This window comes from Prionailurus viverrinus, chromosome A2 (assembly GCF_022837055.1).
Source record: "Prionailurus viverrinus isolate Anna chromosome A2, UM_Priviv_1.0, whole genome shotgun sequence".
Classification (NCBI taxonomy): domain Eukaryota; kingdom Metazoa; phylum Chordata; class Mammalia; order Carnivora; family Felidae; genus Prionailurus; species Prionailurus viverrinus.
The window spans coordinates 38254759-38276650 of record NC_062562.1 but is presented as its reverse complement, the minus strand read 5'-3'; the positions used below and the strand labels follow the sequence as shown (position 1 = coordinate 38276650).

Genomic DNA, 21892 nt, shown 5'->3' with positions numbered 1-21892 from the left:
CCGGACACGGGGTGAGAACCCAAGAACTGTGAGATCACGACCTGAGCTGAAATCCAGAGTCAGATGCTTAACTGACTGAGCCACCCAGGCGCACCTAAGCCACTCTGTTTTGAAAAGAAAATGGGCTACTCAGTTACAGATGCAAAGGAAATGGATTTCTGCTTTTCTTTTTTATCAGGTAAATACCAAGGGCAGGGAGAGGAATGTTGGTGGCCCAGAGAGAGTCCTGTCCAGTACGCCTGCTCTGGGGTGAGGGTGGGGGTACCCAGAGTAGTGATTTTCACCTGAGGGCAATTTTGTCTCCCAGGGACATTTGGCAAGGTCTGGAGATGTCTTTGGTTGTCACACCTGTGGGAGGGTGTCACTGGCATCTAGTAGGCAATGTATAAAACAGCCCCCCAGAGCAATGAATTATTTGGCTGTAAAAGTCATTAGTGCTCAGGTGGAGAAACTGATCTGAAGAAGCCTTGTTTCCTCTCTTGCGATTGTCCCTGCCTGGGGAGGTAACTCTTCTGTTGCTATTTTTCAGTTCTGACTTAGAAAAAAAAATATCCCATCTTATGCTTGCATCAACAGTTAGTAATGTGGAGGCCTACAGGGTTGCAGAGGTGGGTGGGGCCTGGAGCCTAAGTGGAATGATTTGATATGCACTGAGAAAATCCAGGTAAAAAGTTTCTCTCCTTCCAAGCTCTGAAGCCTAGAATTCCTTCAGATCAAACCTGGAGAAACCTTGATCAGGGAGTCAGGATTCCTGGGTCTTGAATCATGCTCTGCACTTCCCAAAGCACTAAGATTTGTTGAGCGCTGACTGTGCACCCAGCTCTGGGCTAAGCTATGCACATGTATTCTCCTAATTCCTTCCTCCCAGCAACCCTCTAAGATGCGTGCAGTTACTACCACTATTTTGCCGAGGAGCAAACGGAGGCTTGGAAAGGTTCAGGAACTTGCCCAGAGCGGCACAGTCGTAATCATGGGGCTGTGATTTTCCAACAGGTAGGTCTGATGCCCAGGACTCTGTCAGGAACCCGCATCTTACCCTGCCTAGCTCTGAGGTATCTTAGCTAACCTAAGGAGGAAGTCGATCCCCGTGACTTCTACGAACTTCTGACAATGCTATGATGTCCTTATTGGTTCCTTTGTTTTACATCTTGCCCTTCTTAAAGGTTTCCCTTTAACATGGAAACAGTCCAGGATAGGTAACAATTGTAAATCCCCATGAAGGATTCTAAACCTTAAAGTATATCATAACCAGCTGGTGAGCTTCTAAAAATGCTTATTTTCGTGGCTGCTCACCAACACTCTGCTTTAGCACGTTTGAAATGGGCGCCTAGAATCCTGATCCTCCCCAAGGCCTCCAGCCAAATGATTCTAATGCATGGGGTCTGAAGCCCACAGTGAAGAATGCTATTCTGGCCCCTTTTGGGGAATTGGTTTAATTGATTGGATGCTGGCCACAGTGGAAGTTAGGAGTGTTTTGGGTGAATTGTGGCGCCTAGATTCCTCACCTTGGCAGACCTGGCTGTGCCTCACGTCCTCCGGTTCAGCTCCGCCCATTGGTTCCCAAGTACTGCACATTAGACTCACCTGGGTGGGGAAGCTTTTAGGGGCCCCTGGTAGCTCAGTTCGTTAAGTGTCTGGCTTTGGCTCAGGTCATGATCTCCTGGTTTCTCATTTCAAGCCCCGAGTCGGGTTTGGTGCTGACAGCTCAGAGCCTGGAGCCTGCTTTGGATTCTGTGTCTCCCTCTCTCTCTGCCACTGGCCGCCCCCCCCATCCCCGCTCATGCTCTGTCTGTCTCTCTCTCAAAAACGAATAAAATAAAAAACATTAATTAAGAAAATAAAAAAAAAGAATCGCCTGGGAAGCTTGTAAAACCGTGCCAATGGGGCACCTGAGTGGCTCAGTCGGTTAAGCGTCCAATTCTTGATTTCAGCTCAGGTCATGATTTCCTGGTTTGGTTTGTGAGATCCAGCCCTGCCTCAGGCTGTGTGCGGCAGAGGGGAGCCTGCTTGGGACTCTCTCTTTCCCTTTCTCTCTGCTCCTCCTCCGCTTGTGCACTCACTCTCTTTCTGTCTCTCTCTGTCAAAAATCAATAAGTAAATAAACAAATAAACATTAAAAAACAAAAGAGAACACCTCACCATGCCAGGTCATACTCTAGGTCAATTAAATCCCAATGTCTGGGATTTGGAACTGGCTTCAGTACTTTTTTTTTTTTTTTTTAAGATTTCCAGATGATTCCTTTGCACACTCGTTTGGGAACCACTGTCAGGCGTGTTATGGATTGTACACCTTTTTACCTGTAAGACACTTCCACTATCCCAGTCCTTCTTAGGTCATAAGACACATCTGCAAGCCACTGTATTCTCTATGGGCTGTCCAGATGCCCCCTCTCACTCCTCTGCCTTTTATGCTGCTTTTAAGTTTGTCATCTCATCACCTTGTTTGTACTTACTATATGTCTTCCCCTGAGGGAAGAGACTTTCACGTGTATGGCTCTCACCTGCTAGGAGGAGCAAGGCTAGGTAAGGGAAAGAAGAGACAAAAGCCAACTGGTCTGCCATGGCGTTCTTCATGCCAGCCCAGATGGAGAGGAATAATAATGGTTATTATAAGGAGGTCGCCCTGGCGCCGGACTCCTTGAATAAAATACCCTAGTAAAACTTTGGACCTCCCTCTTCTGGGGAGGAACAAAGAATCCTGCTAAAAACAGTACCTTTTAAATAATGACGTTATGACTGATATTTTGAAATTGGGAGTCTGCTGACAAATGATTCAGAATGTAGGAACAATTCAGAACACAGACCAGCTTTCCTTACCAAGACGTTTGGGGCGACTCGTGAAAGCTTGGGAAGGAGTTTAAGAATGAGTCAAAGTTCTCTCCAAGTTTCCCTTTCTCTCTTTTGGTTGGTTGTTACCTTGGTCACTTAAGAAACAAACCCTGTCGTCCTGAACTGACATGGTGACTCAGTTTCCCCAAAGACAGGAGTTGCACAGGGTCTGACTGTCACTTAGATGTCCCTGCTGCTCTGTTATGATCAGCCTACCTAGAGTTTTTAATGGTTATCTATTTTTAAGAGAAAGAGAGAGAGCGCCAGCGAGCATGAGTGGGGGAGGGGCAGAGAGAGAGAGAGAGGGGGGGGGACAAATGATCCTAAGTGGGCTCTGTGCTGACACCAGTGAGCTGATGGGGGGCTCGAACTCAGGAATCGTGAGATCACGGCCCAAGCCGAAGTCAGATGCTCAACCAACAAAGTCACCCACGTGCTCCAGCCTAGAGGTTTAAAAATGAAGACTCTTTGGATGAAAAAATCTCAATTTCTTGCCTCTCTTGAAAATTCAAAAACTTCCCGCCCTGAGTTCGCTTATTTGGTGATAACAGTCAGCATTTGCCCCACCCCCACCTCCTTTCTTTGTTACTTATTTTGAGAGCGACAAAGAGAGTGTGAGCAGGGGAGGGGCAGAGAGAGAGGGAGGATCTGAATCAGGCTCTGCTGCCAGTGCACAGCCCAACAGGACACTTAAACCCATGAACCGTGACCTCATGACCTGAGCCCAAATCAAGAGTCAGAAGCTTAACCAACTGAGCCACCCGGGCACCCCTTTTTGTGGAGACCTGTGTGCTCTAAGTTGCCTTCCTAATTCCACACAAACCATTTCAATTTAAGTTGCCTATCTGAATTTGGGGGGGCTGGGGCATCAGTATCACCTGTTGAAACTTGTGAAAACACCAATTGCTGGGCCCCACCAATCTTCTTTAAGGAAGGGTTGTCGGTTCCCTATGTATGTATGAATATATGTATGTGAGTGTGTATACATGTAAGTATGTGTATATATTATCAGCATGGGCTTACGTGTATTTATTTCATTCTTTAGGTTACAATCCAGTAATACTGTTGTTTCTTTTCTTGCTTAAAATGTCTGAACTTAAGGCATTGGGGGCTCTTTCAGGTTGGTTCCTGTGCCTTTTCAGTAAGTCTCTCCACACCTCACCCAGCCTTCTTTTTTTTAAAAGCACTACCTTTAGCACTTTCTGGTACCAGAAGATGCCCCAGGCTTATCTTGTATTTTCTATACCTCACCTCAAGAATTAACTAGTTCTCCAAGGATCCTTGTTTCTTTTATTGGAGAAAGGTATTTAGAAACCAAGGTCTGGACGCTAAGTGTGCTCATTGCTAGTGGGGTGTCACTGCCTCTAGCACCTCTCAATGGACAGACCTAGGAAATACATGTAGGTATGCTAACTCGTGCATATACTCACACAGATGTACTTATGTATTTGTGAAAAATATATATATACATACATACATATATCTACTGTCTGTATGGATACCTTCAACTCCAACCCATTACCATAGGATTCATCCTACTCTTGGGGGTATCAGATTTTTAATCTTTGTATGGCTTTTTTTTTATGTTAACAGTGGCTCAGAACATCCTGGGGGGTGGGAGGAAGGAATATTTTATAAATATTACTGGAAGAAAAAAAGCTGACCCCAAGCTTGGCATAACAAACATGTCAGCATAGCCCCATGCTTAATATCCTTCAGCCCCATCTGAAAGCTACAGTTTGGAACACACAACCTCACTGTTCCTGAAGGTGGGCAGACGTGCCTCACTTCCCTTCTTACACAAACAGAGTTTGTCTCCAGCCCTACGGAACAATGCCTATTGTAACGCTGAGCTGGCACTTGTGGATTCTAAATATAAGCCAAGATACTTCTCAAAGATTAGAATCAGAACTTTGCTTTACATGTGAAATCTTATTTTGAATTCAGGTACACAATTACTCACTCAGAGACTTAATTATACTGCCTTAGGATAGTATTACAATAGTTTTAATTATTTTTTGGGGGGTTACAAAAGTAACCTTTTGTCTCTTGAGGAAGGTGAAGTGACTATAGTCTTTTTGAGAACTTCAAATACAAATTAACCATCGGCTGTGAGGTTTATCTGTGGTTCCTTCATGTTTATTCAAGAAGCAACCATACTTGGATGGGCTCCTCCTTCTTCTCATTATACTTAATGTAAATCTAGTGCTGCTTGGATATGTCTTTATGAACTGTGCAGAGAACTGGAAAGAGAATCCAACCAAGACGGTTCATGGGCTGCTGGAGGTGTGGCTCAGTGGTTTGGAAAACATTCTGGGTTTTAAACAGCAACACCTATAATTATGGAGGCGTCATCCCTTCCATAAAAAAGAAAACAAAACAAAGAAAGCAAAGCCCTTCTACTAACAAGGTGTAGTCATAGCACGTGTTCAGCCTTCCCCAAGCCTGTCTGGCATTTGTTTCTGGCCTGGTGGGGGGAATATCGTCCATCTTTCTCTGAGCACTCATCAAACAACACAAAGGTGAACAATTGGAGGGCAATTAGCAGTCCCTTTGGGGTAATAGGAGAGAGAAGTCACCTTGCTGTTAATTTCAAAGGAATGAATCATGGTTTACATATGCGATTTAGTGGCTTAACGTTGCAAGGGGTTGAAAAACCAGGAATCAACAAAGTTTACGAAAGACACCGGTGTAGCAAACCAGGGATGCTGGCCAACTTACAAAACTATCTGTTGAGGAGTCTAAGGCTGTAAAGATTGAGATGGTGCCTGTTGTCTCAGGGGCTACGTGCACCACAGATGTGTGTTTCTCAAGCTTGCGTATGTGTGAGACTCAGCTGGGCAGTATTGTTAAAATGCAGCTACTCATCCAGTAGGCATCGCGAGGGGGCTGGGATTCTGCATTTCTGATATGCTGTCAGGTGGTGCTCCTATTCCTGATGACATCTCATCTTGCATAGCAAGGCTGTAGATTGTTCTGGTACCTGTGGTAAGGTAGGATTGAGGCACTCATACTCCCTTTATGTATTTTGAAATTACCAATGTGTTGCAATGTGAATGTCCTGGGGTTAGGGGATTAGAATAGCTTTCTGGAGTAGAGGTACTCGGCCAAATAGTTTATTGTATCTTGTCGTTTCTAGGGACTACAATCCATTGGCACCTATAGGGCAAGGAGCTATCCTATATGTTACAGTTAACAGCAACCTCTTTTCGCCAGGACCAATTTACAAAAACCTAAACATATTTTCAGGCCATGTTTATTTATGTTTATAGAACTGTGCCCTTAAAAGCAGGAAATGCAATCTGTGTAATTAAGTCCCCTTTCTGCGATTAAAACCTCAGAAAATGTGCTGTTGTCTCTAGTGATGCTGAGCCTTTAAACAAATTTTGTCTTGGGGAGACCCCTTTTATTATTTTTTTCAACATTTTTGTTGTTGTTAACGTTTATTTTTGAGAGAGACAGAGCATGAGTGAGGGAGGGGAGAGAAAGAGGGAGACAGAGTGCAAGTGGGTGGAGGGGCAGAGAGAGAGACACACACAGAATCTGAAGCAGACTTCAGGCTCTGAGCTGTCAGCGCAGAGCCTGACGCGGGGCTCCAACTCACATACCATAAGATCACGACCCGAGCTGAAGTTGGACGCTTAACCCACGGAGCCACCCAGGCACCCCAGGGAAACCTCTTTGAAACAGGGTTCTTCCACCATTCCTTGACTAGCTTTTCAAGCCACCCACTTATTCAGTGTGGTTGGTCTCAGAGTGCCTGGTAAGATTGTATACTTTAAAACAAGAGATCCTCTGTTGATTTCTGATGTGGACATACAGTGACATCAAAACAGAGGACACCGTTCTCTTGCCTCTTACTGTGAAACACACCATACGTACCATTTTCATTTGCCATATTTCTCTTCCAGAAAGGAAACTTGGAGTGTAAACATTCCTTTAAGAGTCTGAATGCTTTCACTAACCTCTCCCTTCCCCCTACTCTCCATCTCTCTTGCCAACCCTCCCCTCCTTTCTTCCCAGTGTTTACCCCCCACCTGGATGCCTGCCACTCCTGAGGGGAGACAAGTGAGTAGATGGTTGAACTTGCTCTCCACCCTCCACAGCCTCAGTTTCTCCCATTTGTGAAGGGGTGTGTAGAAGCCAGGCGGGTTGCATAATGTCTGAGGAGTGCTGGCACTCCTGCCCCTGTTGTGAAGTGCAAACTGTACGATGGGAAATAGAGGCATCGAGCCAGGACACCTGGACTCTAATCCTTGTCCAGCTACTAACCAATCTCTAATTTGAAATACTGTACTTGGTTAGTATGAGACTCGACTTGCCACTAGGATGGCGACAGGTAACATTGTATCGCATACAGCTATACTCCCTCTGCTATCAGTTTCAAAATTTCAATCCTTCCAGCTTTTCCAAAAAGCAAAAAAACAAAGAGTAAAAATTCTCTGCTGACACTCACGTTATTAACACTTGCAGCATCTACAACTCTCCCTTTAAAAAAAAAAGTTAGTTGTAATTTGTAATTTTTTTTTTGCCACTCTCCCTTTTTTAACAAAGGAATCGACGACTTTGTTTTTATCGTGTTTGTTTTTAATTCACGGAATGCAATAGTGATTTCCCATTTAAAGTAGTAATAGAAAAAGTAGGTTGATGTAAAGAAGATATTTAATACACTTGCCATATTAGCTGTAGTCCAATGAGTGTACTACATAAATTATTCAGTAACTATCATGTTATGCAGATATGGCAAAATATTAGAAAGGTGGTAACTATAAACACTGAATTAGGTGAATATAAAGTTTCCGGTTAACTCTAAACTTATAAAAGCATTCAGGTATCTTGTTAAGTGGTAAATGTCCACCCCAGTTTCTGTTACCCCAAATGTGCATACATTTATCAACAAAGTACTTGCAGAACAAAGTTGGTGTCTGATGTATAGGCAATTGTATGTGACAGGGCCCTAACATGTTCTGATACCTTTGAGGAAATTTTGGTTGCAGTTCAGGATAGTTTCCCAATTTTCCTTTCACAGTTTTTTTTTTTTCCTGTTACTTCAAACAGAATCAAACAGGGACAAGCACCTTTGCATTGGTGTAATTAAAATACAATTATGTCAGGAACATCTGTTGAAAAGGGGATTTCTATTTGTTTTACCACCAAAAGGTGGCGTCCTACCCCCATGCCCTTTATTTAAAAGCCCTTCTTGCTTTAATTTAACAAAAAGAAACTTCCAGTTGATTACAGATAAAGAAATTAAAATGTGCTCCCTATGAATGTAACGTGACAGTGTTGAAAATGAACAATATGTTAAGCTGCAGTTAAGTTTCCCCCTAATGTAAGCCAAATGGATATGGAGTTCTTTAATAAGGTGGCACATTAGACAGTATTATATACAAAATTGAGTACAATATATCATGGGATTTACAACCAGGATTTCCTTTTGTCTGCAAAACTTGTTGTCAGTCTGACTTTGGCCCCCTCTTTCAAGTGAATGTAGAATTTAAGGCAGTTAAAATGCAGAATAAGATCAGCAGGAACCTAAAGATCGTTTTAGTATGGCAATACCAATAATTTTTTTAAAACTCACCATCCAATCTGGAAAACGGTATTGGAACATGAATTGTTCTTTACAGACGATGAATAAATTTGTCACATTTAAATAAATTGCTATTCTCCTGAGTTATAATTCTGCAACCCAACACATACCATACACATATCTGGCATAAACATTTTAAAAATGGAAAACACCCCCCCCCCCCCCAGACTGGCTGCTTTGTAGATTTCCATTTAATTCCATGTGAATTCAGCACAGGAATTTCCAGTGATGTTAAAGGACTGTTCTAACTATGAATTGACTTGACATAAAGCTTTTTATCAATGCCTAGGTCATAGTAAACATTCAATAAATATTAGATGTTATTACTGAAAGCTTTAGGCTGTGAGTTCCTCACAGGACAGGGATTTTATTTATTCTTGTAGCCATCACCGCCTACTCTATGGTCTAGAATATAGAAGATATGTCATCAATATCTCAATGTCTTGAATCAAAGATAACAGGAACCCTAGTCTCTAGAAAGCCAGGAAGTTCTGTACAAACTAAAATGCATTTTCTTTATCTGTATTCTAGTCTAAAAGATCCAATGGATGGTCTTGTCTGGATAGCATAGAATCTTGCACAGCATGCGTTCAACATGAATTCTATGCTGAATTACCTTAGTACAGTCTTCCTTTCTTTGGCTTTATTCTGTAACACTAGTAAATGGCTTTGTTATTTTTTTATTTGCAAAACAGATACAATTTTACAGTGGTAGTCTTACATTGTTACTGCAATAGAGATTTAAAATTCTTCTGTAAATGAATGTTTAACAATATTTGTAAAAAGACATTTTACATAAGAACTTATAATAACCTTCTCAGGATGTTGATAATCTACAATTGTGCTGGTCTCAAGGAATGAACAGTACTTGTCTCCAACCCCCCCCCCCCCCCCGCCCCCCAAGTACTTTGTAGGAATCCACAGGAGTGGCTTTCCATACATTCTCATTAAGAGTTGGCCTGTTACACCAGCCAGCCAGTAGCTGGAAATGCTGGCTTAGGAGTTTGGCAGCATCTGGGGTGATGGGCCTGAAAAAAATTATTTCTGTTAACAACAACAAGCCATGGAACCCTCTATCTTTCTAAGTCACATTTTGGAAACAAAAAGTCTTCCTTCTCAATTTATGTTGATAAAAACGAAAGAAATACCAGTGTCTTTTGTTTTATACATGTATATGTATATTTCAAAACATTTCATTCAGGCTTCTAATTTACTCCTTAAAATTTCTAAATTCCACCAAACTTCAAAACAGCAAAAAGAAAAAAAGAAAAAAAAATCTCACCTTTTCAAAGAATTGGACAGAGCTTTCTGCATGTGACTGATCTCTGGGAGAGCAGGTAATTTGTGTTAAACAACTGATTGACATGCTAGCCCCTGGGCGTTTTCCTAAGAGAAACCGTGGCAAGAGCACAGCTCCTGATGCAGCAGCCACTTTCCCCCAAAGTGGATCAAACTACACATTCCAGCAGTGAGTCTGACAAGGAAGAGGGGGAAAGCTCTCCCACATTACACTCTCCTGATTCAGGAAAACAGGGGGAAAACCCCCTCGCTGGCGGGTTTCTGTTTCCCTGCAAACAGGGGTTTGTCCTTCTGTTGAACTTTCACCTCCCGAACTCGCCTTCTTTCATTGGACAAAGTGCAGAAAGAAAGAGGAGAGACCGAGGGAGGACGGGAGAGAAGGAGAAAGGGGGCTGAAAACACCACCCCCACCTCCCCCTCCTTCAACTGTCACTGATGGCAAAACACTTTCACTTTTAACTGGAGGAAACTCACATCCTTGCCTACCCTCTCTCCTTCCTTCTATATTTTTAGCTCAGAAACCAAGCAAATAGCCATCGCATTCCTATCTTCGTCCCTACTTGTTAACACTCTCCCTCTCGTTTTTTCTGGTGTCTGAATGGGCCCCCCAAGTCCCCATCTTGCGAGGGATCCTCCCCTCCCCCATGCCCCTTATTTTTCCAGGTCTTTCTTGCCAGATCCCTCTTTGGCCAGGGACTGCTCTGGCGTTCCCTTCCTCTCTCTCTGGTCTGTGGGGTTCTGCTTCCCTCTCCTCTTCCCCATCCAGCCCGGACGCCCTTTACTCTCATCTCCCCGGAACCCGCCCCCCCCCCCCAGGCCGTGCCCCCCTCCCCCCTTCTTTGCCAATTGCGATTTTTTTTTTTTTTTTTTTTTTTTGCTGCGAGCCTTGTTGTTTACCCAGCAGGTGGATGTGACGTCAGGGACGCACAACAGCAAAAAATAACAACATCTCCCTCCGCGACGTGTTGGCCTCTCTCGCGCGCCTTATTTATTTATTTGTTCCGGGAGGCAGGGGGGGGTGGGGAGGAGCAGGGTGGGCGCCAGCGCCCGTGTGGCCCGGAGAGGGGGCGGTGGCGGCTCGCGCTCTGGGGGTGCCGGGGGGCCTTGGGGGCGCGTGAGGCGGAAAGGGGGCCCTGGCAGGAGGCCGGGAGGCGGGCTGGGGAGCGCCCCCGGGCCGGCGCTCCCCGCGCCTCTGCCGCCGCCGCCACTGGCGCTGGCTGGGCTCCGGGAAGCTAGTCCGGAGCGGAGGAATCTATTGTTATTTATTGTGTGGCGGTTGCATGCTGTACTCGCGGCGGCCCGGCCCTCGTCCGGGAGTGCGTGTGTGCGCGCGTGTGTGCGCGAGTGAGTGTGTGCGCGGGGGTGCGCGCGCGGGCGGGAGTGGGCGCGCGCGGGGAAAGGCCCGAAAACACCTTAGTTTGCACCGAGAGACCATTTGCAGCGGGTGAGTTTGTATTTTTCCATTTCTGCTCCACTTTTTCCCAAGCTGCCTCCTGCCTTGTTTCCGCCACTTTAAACAACAACAACAACCAGCACAAAAAAAAAAAAAAAAAAAGAAAAGAAAAGAAAAAGAAAAAAAGGAAAAAAAAAACTACTTTCCACCTCCAGGCTCCACGTGCATCTCCCCCCAGCCCTCCCCTCTCAGCCTCTCTCTCCCCCGGGGCCGGGGCCCAGGCTCTCCGGTGGCGGGGGGGGGGGGGGGGGGGGAGGGTTTACTGGCCGGCGCGGGGGTTGGGGGCGGGGGCCTCCGGCGGCGGCGGCCGCAAGCTTGGGTCCATTTCCATAAGTCAAATGAGGGTGGGGGGCGGCGGCAGCGGCGGGGAGGCGAGATCTTCTTCCCCTCGGCCCCTTCGCGCCTGGCTTTGCGCTCTGGGCGATCGCTGCGGGAGAGAAATCAATAAGCCCAGGCCGCCTGGCGCAACTTTCGATGTCGGGCGTCGGGATGCCAATCGAGTAGCGAGGCGGGCGCGAGGCCGGGGTCGAGTCTGTGGTGGGAGGGGGCGCGCGCCGGGAGCCTTTGGAGCCCGAAGTTTGGACTTGGAGCAAACTTTTTCCCTTCGCTCTCCGCCAGTGTGTGCCCCCTCGGTGCCCCTGGATTGTAATGACGGGATGCCCTCACCCTGGGGCCCGCGCCTGGGGACATCCTCTGTGCCACACGCGCCTGGCCCCGAACGTGACGGCGGGGACACTCCGCCGCCATCCCCCGGAGCACAGAAAACTCGAACACACATTCGCGCACCCCCACCTAGACACGCACCCTCACACGCCCTCGACCCCGAGAACCCAGCCTCGCCGCGGACAGGCCCGCGACAGCCGTGGCCAGCTCCGCGGGTGGGATGGGAACGGGGTGCGCTGCGGGGAGTCGCCGCATCGGGTCTTCTCCCTTCCACCACAAACACTTTCGGGGTTTACTCTCCTTTGAAGCTTGGGGTACCGGGGGGTTTCCCAAGCCTGGATCTGTCCTGAGACGCGCGGGAGTCGCCGGGTCCCTCTGGCCCGGTCCCGGCAGCCGATGGCTCTCCATCCCTCGCCCGCACTCCGCCTTCCTCCCGAGCTCCCTGCGCTCCATCGCCGTCCCGCTGAGAGGACTCGGCCGAGTCGGTAGCCGGGACTGCGTGCGCTTTGGGTGGGGACGGCGGCGGTGGCGCCGGGGAGCGGAGAGTTTGCCAGTTGCCTCGGGGTCGCGGTCATACGCTGCCTCCGCCTCCCCTCGCCCCCGCCTCCCGCCCCCCTCCTCCCCAGATACCGCCGCTCGGAAACTTTGATTCCTTCTCCTTTTTGGCCCTCGGCGAGTCCCCCTCCCCACCTGTTGTGAGCTCCGCCTCGGTCCCCGGAGACTGACGGTGACACACGCGGGCGCCGGGGAGCTCCGCGCCCAGAAACAAAGTCGTATGCCCCCTCCCCAGTGTTTGCTTCGAAATCGCAGCCTGCAGCACCCCCCCCCCTTTCCCGCGCAGCTCCCGCCCCTGTGAGAATAAGGACTAAATAAACAGTTGTAACTTCAAACCTTGCGCCTGCGATCGTATCCCTTTCCCACCCCCTTCCCTCCTTCCTCCCCCCTCCTTTTTTGTTGTTGCAACTTTGTAAGATCCTGGGGAAGGTGCCGAGACTTCGGCTCGGGCCGATTTCCCGGTCTCGGGATCCTTGCAGGGATTCCCTGAGCCACATCCTCTCTTCTGTCCACCCGCACTCCTGGGTCCTCCTATCCCGCCGTCCTCTCTGTCTTGGTCCCCCAGCCTCATCACTTATCCCACCCCCCTCAGTTTCCCCCAACCTGAGCCAGGAGGACTTGCTGAGGGTCGCCCCGGTTTCTTGTCGACCGCAGAACCCGAAAGTTTGCAAGAGGAAGAGAGCGCACGGAGAGCAAGCGGGCAAGGGGCAGCGGCAGCGGCGCCGGGGACCATGGTGCTGCCGGCGCCTCCTCCGCGGGCGTGAAGGCGGCGCTCCCACTCCCTCCCCGGACTCTGCCGGTAAGTCGAGGCGGCCGCGGGCGCCGGGGCGAGGACGCGGGCGGGGGCAAAAGATACCCTGGAGCCCCCGGGGGCTCTCTGTGCCCAAAGCGCCAGCATGGGCGGCGCGAGCGCAGGGATAAGGCGCCCGGAGCCAGGAATGTGCCCATCCTCAAGCTGGTAGGTGCTTCGAAACACTGGACTTTCTCCTTTTTTTCCCCCCTTTCCTAAATCCGAGATTCTGAAGATCAAAGTTTAGCGTGTAAAGTGCTCCGATAAAATATGGTGACATCTCTCGCCCCCCTCTTCTCACCCCACTCCCCTCTTATAACTATTAATTATTTCCAAGTCATTGTGTCCAAATACCCTTGCTGGGCTGATTACAAAGTGTATTGATTTAGCCTGGGCTCATCCTACGCATTCGTTTTAATTCATTTTCCTTTTGCTCGACCAGAAAACCCGAAATGAAACTTATTTCTTCCTCTTCCCAACACCCCGCCTACCCCCTCCTGCCCTCCCTCCCCCCCCCCCCCCCAGCCCTCATCAGTGAGGCTTGGGCAGAATAATGAAATTAATGTAAACATTTCATTTGGTTGCATTTAAGCGTCTCCAGCCCACTTAGAAGGGGCTCGTGTTGCTCTCCTGTCCGGTCACAGGTATTTTCTAAGTTCGGATTTCCTTTTTTGTTACTGCTTTTTAAAACAGGAATGCTGGAAGGGCATTCTGTATTCCTTTTGGAAGGAGTCTGTACCTTGAAACCATCTACACTTTACCTTTGGTTGTCCGTAGGATTTAGGACTTGCACAATAGCTGAATTGAAAAAACCTGAAGGATATTTAAGGGCTTTTTCTACCGCTGAAAATATCTTGAAGATTCCTTGCAAAAATTTTACCTTCTATCTCCTTCCCTTCGCTTTTCCATAGTGATAGTCAGTTTGGGGGGAGATGTCTTAACTAGAATTTGAAGAGAAATGGTAAGAGTTCAGGTGTTTTCTGAGTGGGGTTAGCCTGCATAATTGAGACAGGAGTTGCTGTTATTTTTAGTTCCAGAGAGAAATGTATCAAATCTTTTTTAGAATTCCACTGGAGTTTTGATTCTCAAAGTGGAAATACCCATCTCTTTTCTCCAGGAAAAGAAAATTGGGCTTACAGTTTCAGAGATTTGGAATGGGTTTTTTCTTTCTTTGTGACTTTTCTACTTGAAACATCTCCTCATTAAAGAACATTAAAAATATAAAAAAGAACTCAACTATTACCACTCAAAAGATGTCAGTTAAATTCTCACTGCAGAGGGAAAAAAAAAAGGTTTAGCATCTTACCACTGGCTGCATTTTTCCCCCCTTAGACTTTGGATTAGTCATTGTATGAGAGAGAGAGAAAGCAATCAGGTTTTTTTTTTTTTTTTTTTTTTTTTTTTTTTGGAAAAGTAAAGTAAACAGCCTCCAACTGCTGAACCTTGACAACCCAAATTAAGGAAGCAGGAGAGATCAAACAGACCTGCTGCTGGGTTGTTGTCAGGAGCTCTACATGGAGAACCCTGGACTATTCGATCAAGCAGCAAAGCTATATATTCACTAATGCAGAAATGGACCATTGCAAATGCTGATCTTTGTTGTGCGAGCTAAGGCTCACTTGGAAGGAAACACTAACAGCTTTTGAGTTCTTTATGGATGTGGAGTTGCTAAATAAGTTATTTTTCTAATACAGTCTTGTTTGTGAACAACCTGCATGTAGAAAGGTATGAAATGAATATTAAGTCTTCCAGAAGCTGCCTTGCTACCCAGAACTGTGCAGTGGAATTCTTTTTACCAACATTAGACTCCTACACTAGAGTTAGGTAACATTTTCTCACATCAAGTTTAGAAGATCTGCCTGGTCAGGAAAGCCAAGGTTTTGTATGTGATGGTTTAAATCTGATGTGAAGCTCAAAAAAAAAAAAAAAAAAAAAAGAAAGAAAGAAAGAAAGAAAAAAAAAAAGAAAAATCCCTGGTGATGAAGTTTTGTGTCAGCCCACTCTTGGAATTTAAAAAGGCGAGAGGGAGCATTCTCCAGATTAGACATAACCTCTTTTTTTAGATTGACATTCAACATGACCATGTTGCTACTTTTATTCAAGTTCTCTGTAACTTGTCCTTGCTTGTTGTCTAGGAAAATTTAACTGCTTTACATTTTTAAAGGGAGTAGTAACAGCAATTACTTTAGCATTTTGTTTTTACAAGTTTATCAAAGTATAATGAAAGCATCATCAACTATTGAAATTAACTGTCTCAAATTAAGGGGATCATATTGCTGGAGTTGTCTGTAAGATTTTGTATTTATATTTAAATGCTTGAGTAAAAACTATAACCCCCTTTTTTTTTTTGCTATAAACTATCCCCAAATTAAATGTCATTTTTAATTAAGTAGAACAAAGTGGGAAATAGGACAAGTGAACACATAAAGAAGAATAAAAATGATTGTCATTTAAGGATTGCATTTTTAATTAATATCTCGATCACACAGTAAACACTTTATGTTTTTTTATGTCAGTTTCATAACCATAGTGCCCAACATGTTTGAAAGTGTGTAGCTTTTATTGGATATATCTTTTATTGTGTAATTACACAATGCGGGTTAAACATACACATAGATGCTATTAGGCAATTCTGTGCAATATGTAATGTTTTTTAAGAAGCTGTAAATATTTTCTAGTTAAATCATTTGTACCAACAATAACAAAAGTTAACTGGGTTAATATTGAGCCTAGGTATGGTTTTCTGTTACTAAGTTGTTCCTTGCTTTTCTTAAGACTCTACCCTGGCCTAAAATTTCTGTTCTGAGGCTCTGTTGAGGGATACGTCTGTTTTCAGCAATTGTTTAAATTAACAGAAGAATTGTGATATTCCCTAAACCAATATATTTATGCCACAGCATATCCAATGCCAACATTAAGAGAAGGGTGAATATAGCAGATGTGACAACTTCTTTTGAACCCAGCTTCCTCTTTGCAGCCAATCTTATTGTGCTGTTGGTTTAGTTTTCTTGTTTTACTTAAGACTCCAACTCAGTTTTGAAATGTTATCTTGTAAGACTCTGCATCAGAAAGAAGTATGTGTATTCAGACAATGTTAGTTGTTACTCTACCGATTACATTTCAGAGGGTATGCCAAGAATATTTACAGGGCATTGCAGGAGTCCTGTCTTTTAAAAATAATTTTAGGCACACGTTAATAAAATTTAAATAGATTGCAGGCTGTCAGAAAACAGTATAAATTTTGTTTATGATTCAGTTACTTTAAGGTACTTACATTAAAGAAACTCATTTAACCCCTGACTGAAGAGCATTAAGAGGGGAGGGAAGCCCTCCAAAGAGCTCCCACTGCCCTTTGCTCTCCTGATAATCTTAAATTACTACAATTTAATTGCAACTTCAAGGCTTTGAGCATGAGCTGCTTCTCTGTGGCTGAGAAAGGGTTTGAGAGCCTAGCTAGATTTGCACAGGTGGTATTTTTGTTTTGCAAAAAAATGTTTTTGCTAAGGGCTTTTTCTTTTCCTTTCTTATCCTGTTAGGTGTCATACTCCTTTTATAGAATTCAGTCATAGTAAATGCCATTTTTGCTAAGGCAGCTTTTTTTTTTTTTCTGTTATTTGGACCTCAAGTGTGTAAAGGTCTCAAGCAAGTGGAGGTTTGTTTTCTAAAGAAAATAACCTTATAAGAGGCATCTGCTGAATAGACATGAGCCAACATATACTTTTACTATTTGCAGGGGATTTTTTTTTTTTCTTCAGTTGATGGTAGTAATCCCACCAGGTGATCAAACACTGAATTTCTGAATCAAGCCAGCAAACCAAGTAAGTTTGCATTTGAGCTCGTGTATTTTCTAAATGATCTTTCTTGTGACTGGTTACACTGGTCCCTAGTCCACTTGGCCATACGCGTGCTATCCAAGGAGCCATCTTAAACTGATTTTTGAAAAGATTTCTCTTCCGTGGTACCCGGATGAATTAAGGTTCGAGGTGCCAAAAGCTGGAACATCGGCAGGCCATGAGATGAGGTGAATTCCCGAAATGGGAAAACCTGGCCAACTATGGGATATCTTATGCATGACGGTTGTTGTCCCCACCCCGGGACCTACATAGTTTATTTCCATGTGCATGCGACGATGTGGTTAATGGAAATTAAGCAGATTTGGCTTGTGTCGCCAAAGCTAAAAATAAATGTTGTAAGGAGTGTTTGATTTCAAGACGTGTTTTGGTTTTTCATCCTATAGATAATGTTCTTGCAGTTATGGCTATGAGGCTGGTATTCTGGAAAGAGGAAGCACAGTGGGGTGAAGTACATGGCAGCCGGGAAAGACAATTAGACAGTGTTCTTTGTTTCCTTAATAAATTATTCTTATTAATTACAGTCAGTTTGTGCTAAGGCATTTTTCGGGTTGTAGTTAGAAGCCAGCTCCCATTTAGAAGAAGGTTGTCGCTGTTTTACCCAGTCAGGAGATCTATTGACCAAATTAGCCGTGGATGTCTCTGCAAGGCTTGTTTTTCTTTTCGAAATCCCCTGATGTCAGTTTTTAATACATGCCCTTCCTTGTGCACAACAGGTGTTTGTTTGGGAGTTATTTTATGGGATTTAAAGTGAGAAAAACATTTCCTACCTAGCCAGCCCCTGGGAGAGAGCACACTGCCTGACAGAAAGACTCCTGGTACCTGAGCATTGTGGATGGGTTTTTCCTTAGGACTCTCCATGAGCTGAGCTGTGTTGTTTTCAAAAAGTGGGGGAGGGGGCTCACTTTAGTGCCTTGATATTTGCAATTAAATTGTAGTAATTCAAGATTACCGGGAAAGTGCAAAGGGCAGTGGGGACTTTTTAGTGGCCTTCTCTTGATGCTTAAAGCTGCTCAGTCATGGGGTTAAATTAGTTTCTTCAATCTGAGTACTTAAAGTAACTAAATCGTAAACAAAATTTATATTAGATCCTGACAACTAATAATCTATTTAAATTACATTAAAGTATCTAGGCAAAAATTTAATTAAAGACAGAAGTACTGTCAAGCCCTGTAAATATCTTGACAGGTCTACTCAAATGGAACTGATATCACGAAATATTTACATATGTCTGGTGTGTTCGCGAACATCTCGGCAGTGCCTGTGTGAAGCTAATTGCACTTTCTTTCCAAATCACATTTTTAATAAAAGAGTTTTTTTTTTTTAAAAGGAACATGAATACATACAAAATTGTGTTCAAGTGTTCTGTGTACTATTTAGTTCTCTCTCCTTAGGAGCACTCTGATGGGTATATTTCCTCCAACTGCTGCTAATTCAGACAAGCAGCTGAAATGGAGGGATCACTGACTAGACAATTTATGTCATTCTCTTTTATTTCACCAGTGTGTAGATATCAGCGCTTAGTGTGTTATGGGACAATTTACTGAGGGGGGGAATGGGTATAAGCCTGGCATTATTAGGTTTCTGTTTAAATTAATTAAATAGAATAGATTTACTTAGGACAGGACAGATTTTTCTCCTGATTTTTATATTTGGATTCATATTTATTGATTAGTTGTAAGTCAGGTGGACATCTGTATTTTGCTAGATTACCTGATTTTAGCTAATATAGTGATCAGCTTTATTTACCAAGACAGTGAATAATATTTCTAGCATCAGACTCAAAAGCTGAATTCCTGAGGTTTCTTTTTCTCCCCTTCCAGCTCTGCATTTGAGTCATAATGTGATTTTCTCTGCTCCAGGTTTCCTGCCTGTGAATTAGGGGTAGTATTTTAAGGTATCTTCTTTGACCTCCATGATCGAATGGCACAGGTGCTGTGTTATTACTCAGATCCTTTAAGATGTTCTTGTTGTTATCAGGACACTGACTACAGTTCTTTGGGGGTGGGGTGGGGGGAGGGAGGATGTGACATGTGTTTTGATTGTCCCAGAGCCTCCCCTGAGTTGGTGATGCCTGATCAGAGGTGTTGGCAGCCTCCTCTCCTGGGGACAGGTGAGCACAGGGATGGAACACAGATGCTCATGTGTGAAGTGGGCGGAAGTTGCATTTGGTCCTAATTCATCACGTCTCAAAGGGACCTGCCTCCAGGTCATTGTGTGTGTTTGTATGTGTGTTGGAGCATTTATTAAAATAGAGCTTCTCGTATTGGAATTTGTGCTGACTGATGTGAGAATGCACTTGAAACGAACTTCCCCTGGTAATTCTGAAGGCCACAAACCGGAGACCCGTGGACTGAGTGATTTATGCTGCTAGAGATTCTGGAACTGAAGTCTTTATCTCCATTTGGATTTTACTGATTAAATTTTTGTTTCATTGTGAGGCCTATATTACTTTTAATGTGTTTGGATTTCGATTAAGAATCAAAACTGGTGTTCTTTAAGTATGTACGAACATTGGAATCTCAGTGGAGCTTGGGTTGCAGACTGAGATGTAGCTGCACTGTTCCTGGATGTGCCGTATCTGGGGTGGGACCAGGGTTTGCGTTTTTAAACAGATCCCCACGTGAGTCTCATACCCACCAAAGTTGGGGAACTGGTCTCCTCTGGGGATGAAAGCCTACAATTCTTCTGAAGGCTTTACCTTAACTGTTTGGACCCCACGAAACCTGAGGGGTGTAAAAGGCTCCCTTTTCAGAGTCAAACACCAAAACCAACATAGATGCTTAGGGGAACAGAGGCAGAATAAGAGCATCAGAGTTCCACAAAGTGGTAGGAACGACCTGGAACGTCGGTGGTTTTCACCGAGGACCCGCCATTTCCTTTTGCGTTATGCCTTTTTCGCATCCATGTTTCCAATGGCCCCTGTCATGTTGTAGCTACCAATGAGTGTCAGATGGCTTTCTGAAGTTTTTTTTCTTGTGTGTATTTCATCTTAATTTTAAAACCCAAACTGTTTCCTCATTAGAGTAACCGTGTTGGCACAAGTGTTTTGATTTCCCCAGCCATCTTGGGACATCCTTTCTCATTGTATGTGATGGGGTCTGCAGGAATATTGATGGAAGTACGTCATCCAGCGATGCCACGCAAATCTAGCAGAATCCTAAGAAGAATGCATCCTACGAGATGATGAGATGAAGGAAGATAAAATGCTAAGATAGATTGTTTAAATATTCAGGGCTTCGGCTAAAGATCTAACCACTAAGATCAAAAGAGTTATTTAAATAAAAATTGTACAGACATTTTTTTTTTGTTTTGTCTGTATTAGTAACGGTGCCTTTTGAAGTTACCCAGTAGAGTGTTTATCTGAAATGCCCTCACCTAAATTTAAAGAAATAAAAAAAAAAATACAAAAAGATTGCGTTTGACTTTGGGTATAGCTTGATTTTAGTAGACACCAAAAAGGTGGCAACTGTTTTTATGTTTAGAACTTGACAGTTGCTTTCGCTCTAGGTTCAGGTGGCACTTGGAATATAGCTGTTGTACAAAGTTCTTTTATTTCTGTTTAATCCTGAAGTACTTAAAAAAAAAAAACACCTCTGGTGGGTCAAGTTTTTCAACTAGCTGTCTCTCCCCTTGAATAAAGGGTTTCTATAAAAGATAAAAAAAATGGAACTGATAGAAAAAATAGAAGGTGCCTTAGAAGGATACACGTAGTGGTATCACCACTGTCACTGGTCGATGAGCTCTTCAGCGTGATGTTAACTCCGCCTTGTTTGTGGAAAGGATGTTAATCATTTCATTAAGAAAGGTTAAATAATTAACTGATTTATCATTAGGGAATCAGTGACAGACCCTTTTTAGTGATGCCTGGTAGAAATTTTCTAATACAGATTCTGCTGCATTTAATTATCTGGAGAGAAGCTAGCTGGACCTTGAGAGGATGGGCATGGGGCGGCTCTAGAGAGTATCGCCGTTTTGTGCGACTGTACACCATTTTAGAGAAGCTAGTGTGCGGAAATAGAAAACGGTTCAGTTTCGGACTTTCCTTTATGGCCTTCGTCAGGCATGTTGTTGCAGACCTGCTGTTGTGCATGCCTTCTCTGGGTTTAGGAAGGGTTCAACCGCTTAAATATGCTCGTGTTATTTTCTAAATAATGGCTTTTGTGCAGTATGATGCATGTTGACAGTAAATGCACAGTCGTAACTTTGGTAAGCTTACAACAAATTCTTATACCTGTAGGAGCAAGCCATCGTCCTTGCCACTGACTGGGGGGCTTCTCCTGTTTGTCTCTCGCTGTCTTATGGCAACTGCTACACAAGGTTTAAATATTCCAGGAAGGGGGTGGGGGATGGGATGTGAGGGGGAATATATTCCCCATCTGGCAAAAATTTACCCTTCTCTTATACCCTTTTGTCCCCAGATCATACACAAGGTGTGTTTCCAGCTTATTCTTCCTGTGCATATATTCACATCAACTCAAAATTCAAAAGATACTTCAAGAGAGGTCAGATGTCTGTATTCGTTTTTGTTTCTGTTAGGAAGCAGGGCAGTCACTTTGAGTGGAAAGATCATCTCTGTGTCAGAGATGACTTTGCCATAGCAGAGTACCGAGGTAGAACAATTCTTGAGGGAAGCAGTAAGGCACTTTGGAAAATACCGAAAATGGGTTTTGTATCAGGATGCAGCATTTAGTGTTGTAACAAGTGCCCGATTGTAGAATAAAATGCGATGTGATGGCCTCAAGCACTTTGATCTTTGAGTTGAGAATAACTTCTGATGAGAGAAATCTGGCAGATATTTACAAAGCTCTTTGTCTTAAAACTGTGCGCTTACATCTTTCCATTTTTATTATGAAATA

General features: G+C 44.4%; 2 protein-coding genes across 7 annotated transcripts in view; one reads left to right on the top strand and one right to left on the bottom strand.

Moving 5' to 3' along the window:
- Positions 1 to 10983: 10983 nt before the first annotated feature.
- The window catches only part of LOC125153145 (uncharacterized), a 28052-nt gene continuing 17143 nt past the window's right edge, over positions 10984 to 21892 (bottom strand). The window contains exons 4-6 of the mRNA XM_047836055.1: positions 12996 to 13269; positions 11438 to 11601; positions 10984 to 11231 (exon numbers count right to left, since the gene is read on the bottom strand). Of these exons, the coding sequence (XP_047692011.1) occupies positions 10984 to 11231; positions 11438 to 11601; positions 12996 to 13269 (686 nt within the window). The remainder of the gene's footprint in view (positions 11232 to 11437; positions 11602 to 12995; positions 13270 to 21892) is intronic.
- FOXP1 (forkhead box P1) overlaps positions 11030 to 21892 on the top strand; it is a 597515-nt gene continuing 586652 nt past the window's right edge. For 4 of the 6 annotated variants that reach the window (XM_047851112.1, XM_047851110.1, XM_047851111.1 and 1 more), the window contains exons 1-2: positions 11030 to 11165; positions 13047 to 13191. The gene's annotated coding sequence lies outside the window, so the exon portion shown is untranslated. Of the gene's footprint in view, positions 11166 to 13046; positions 13192 to 16915; positions 17001 to 21892 lie in introns of those variants that run through there. The other 2 variants (XM_047851107.1, XM_047851116.1) reach the window with 2 other exon arrangements.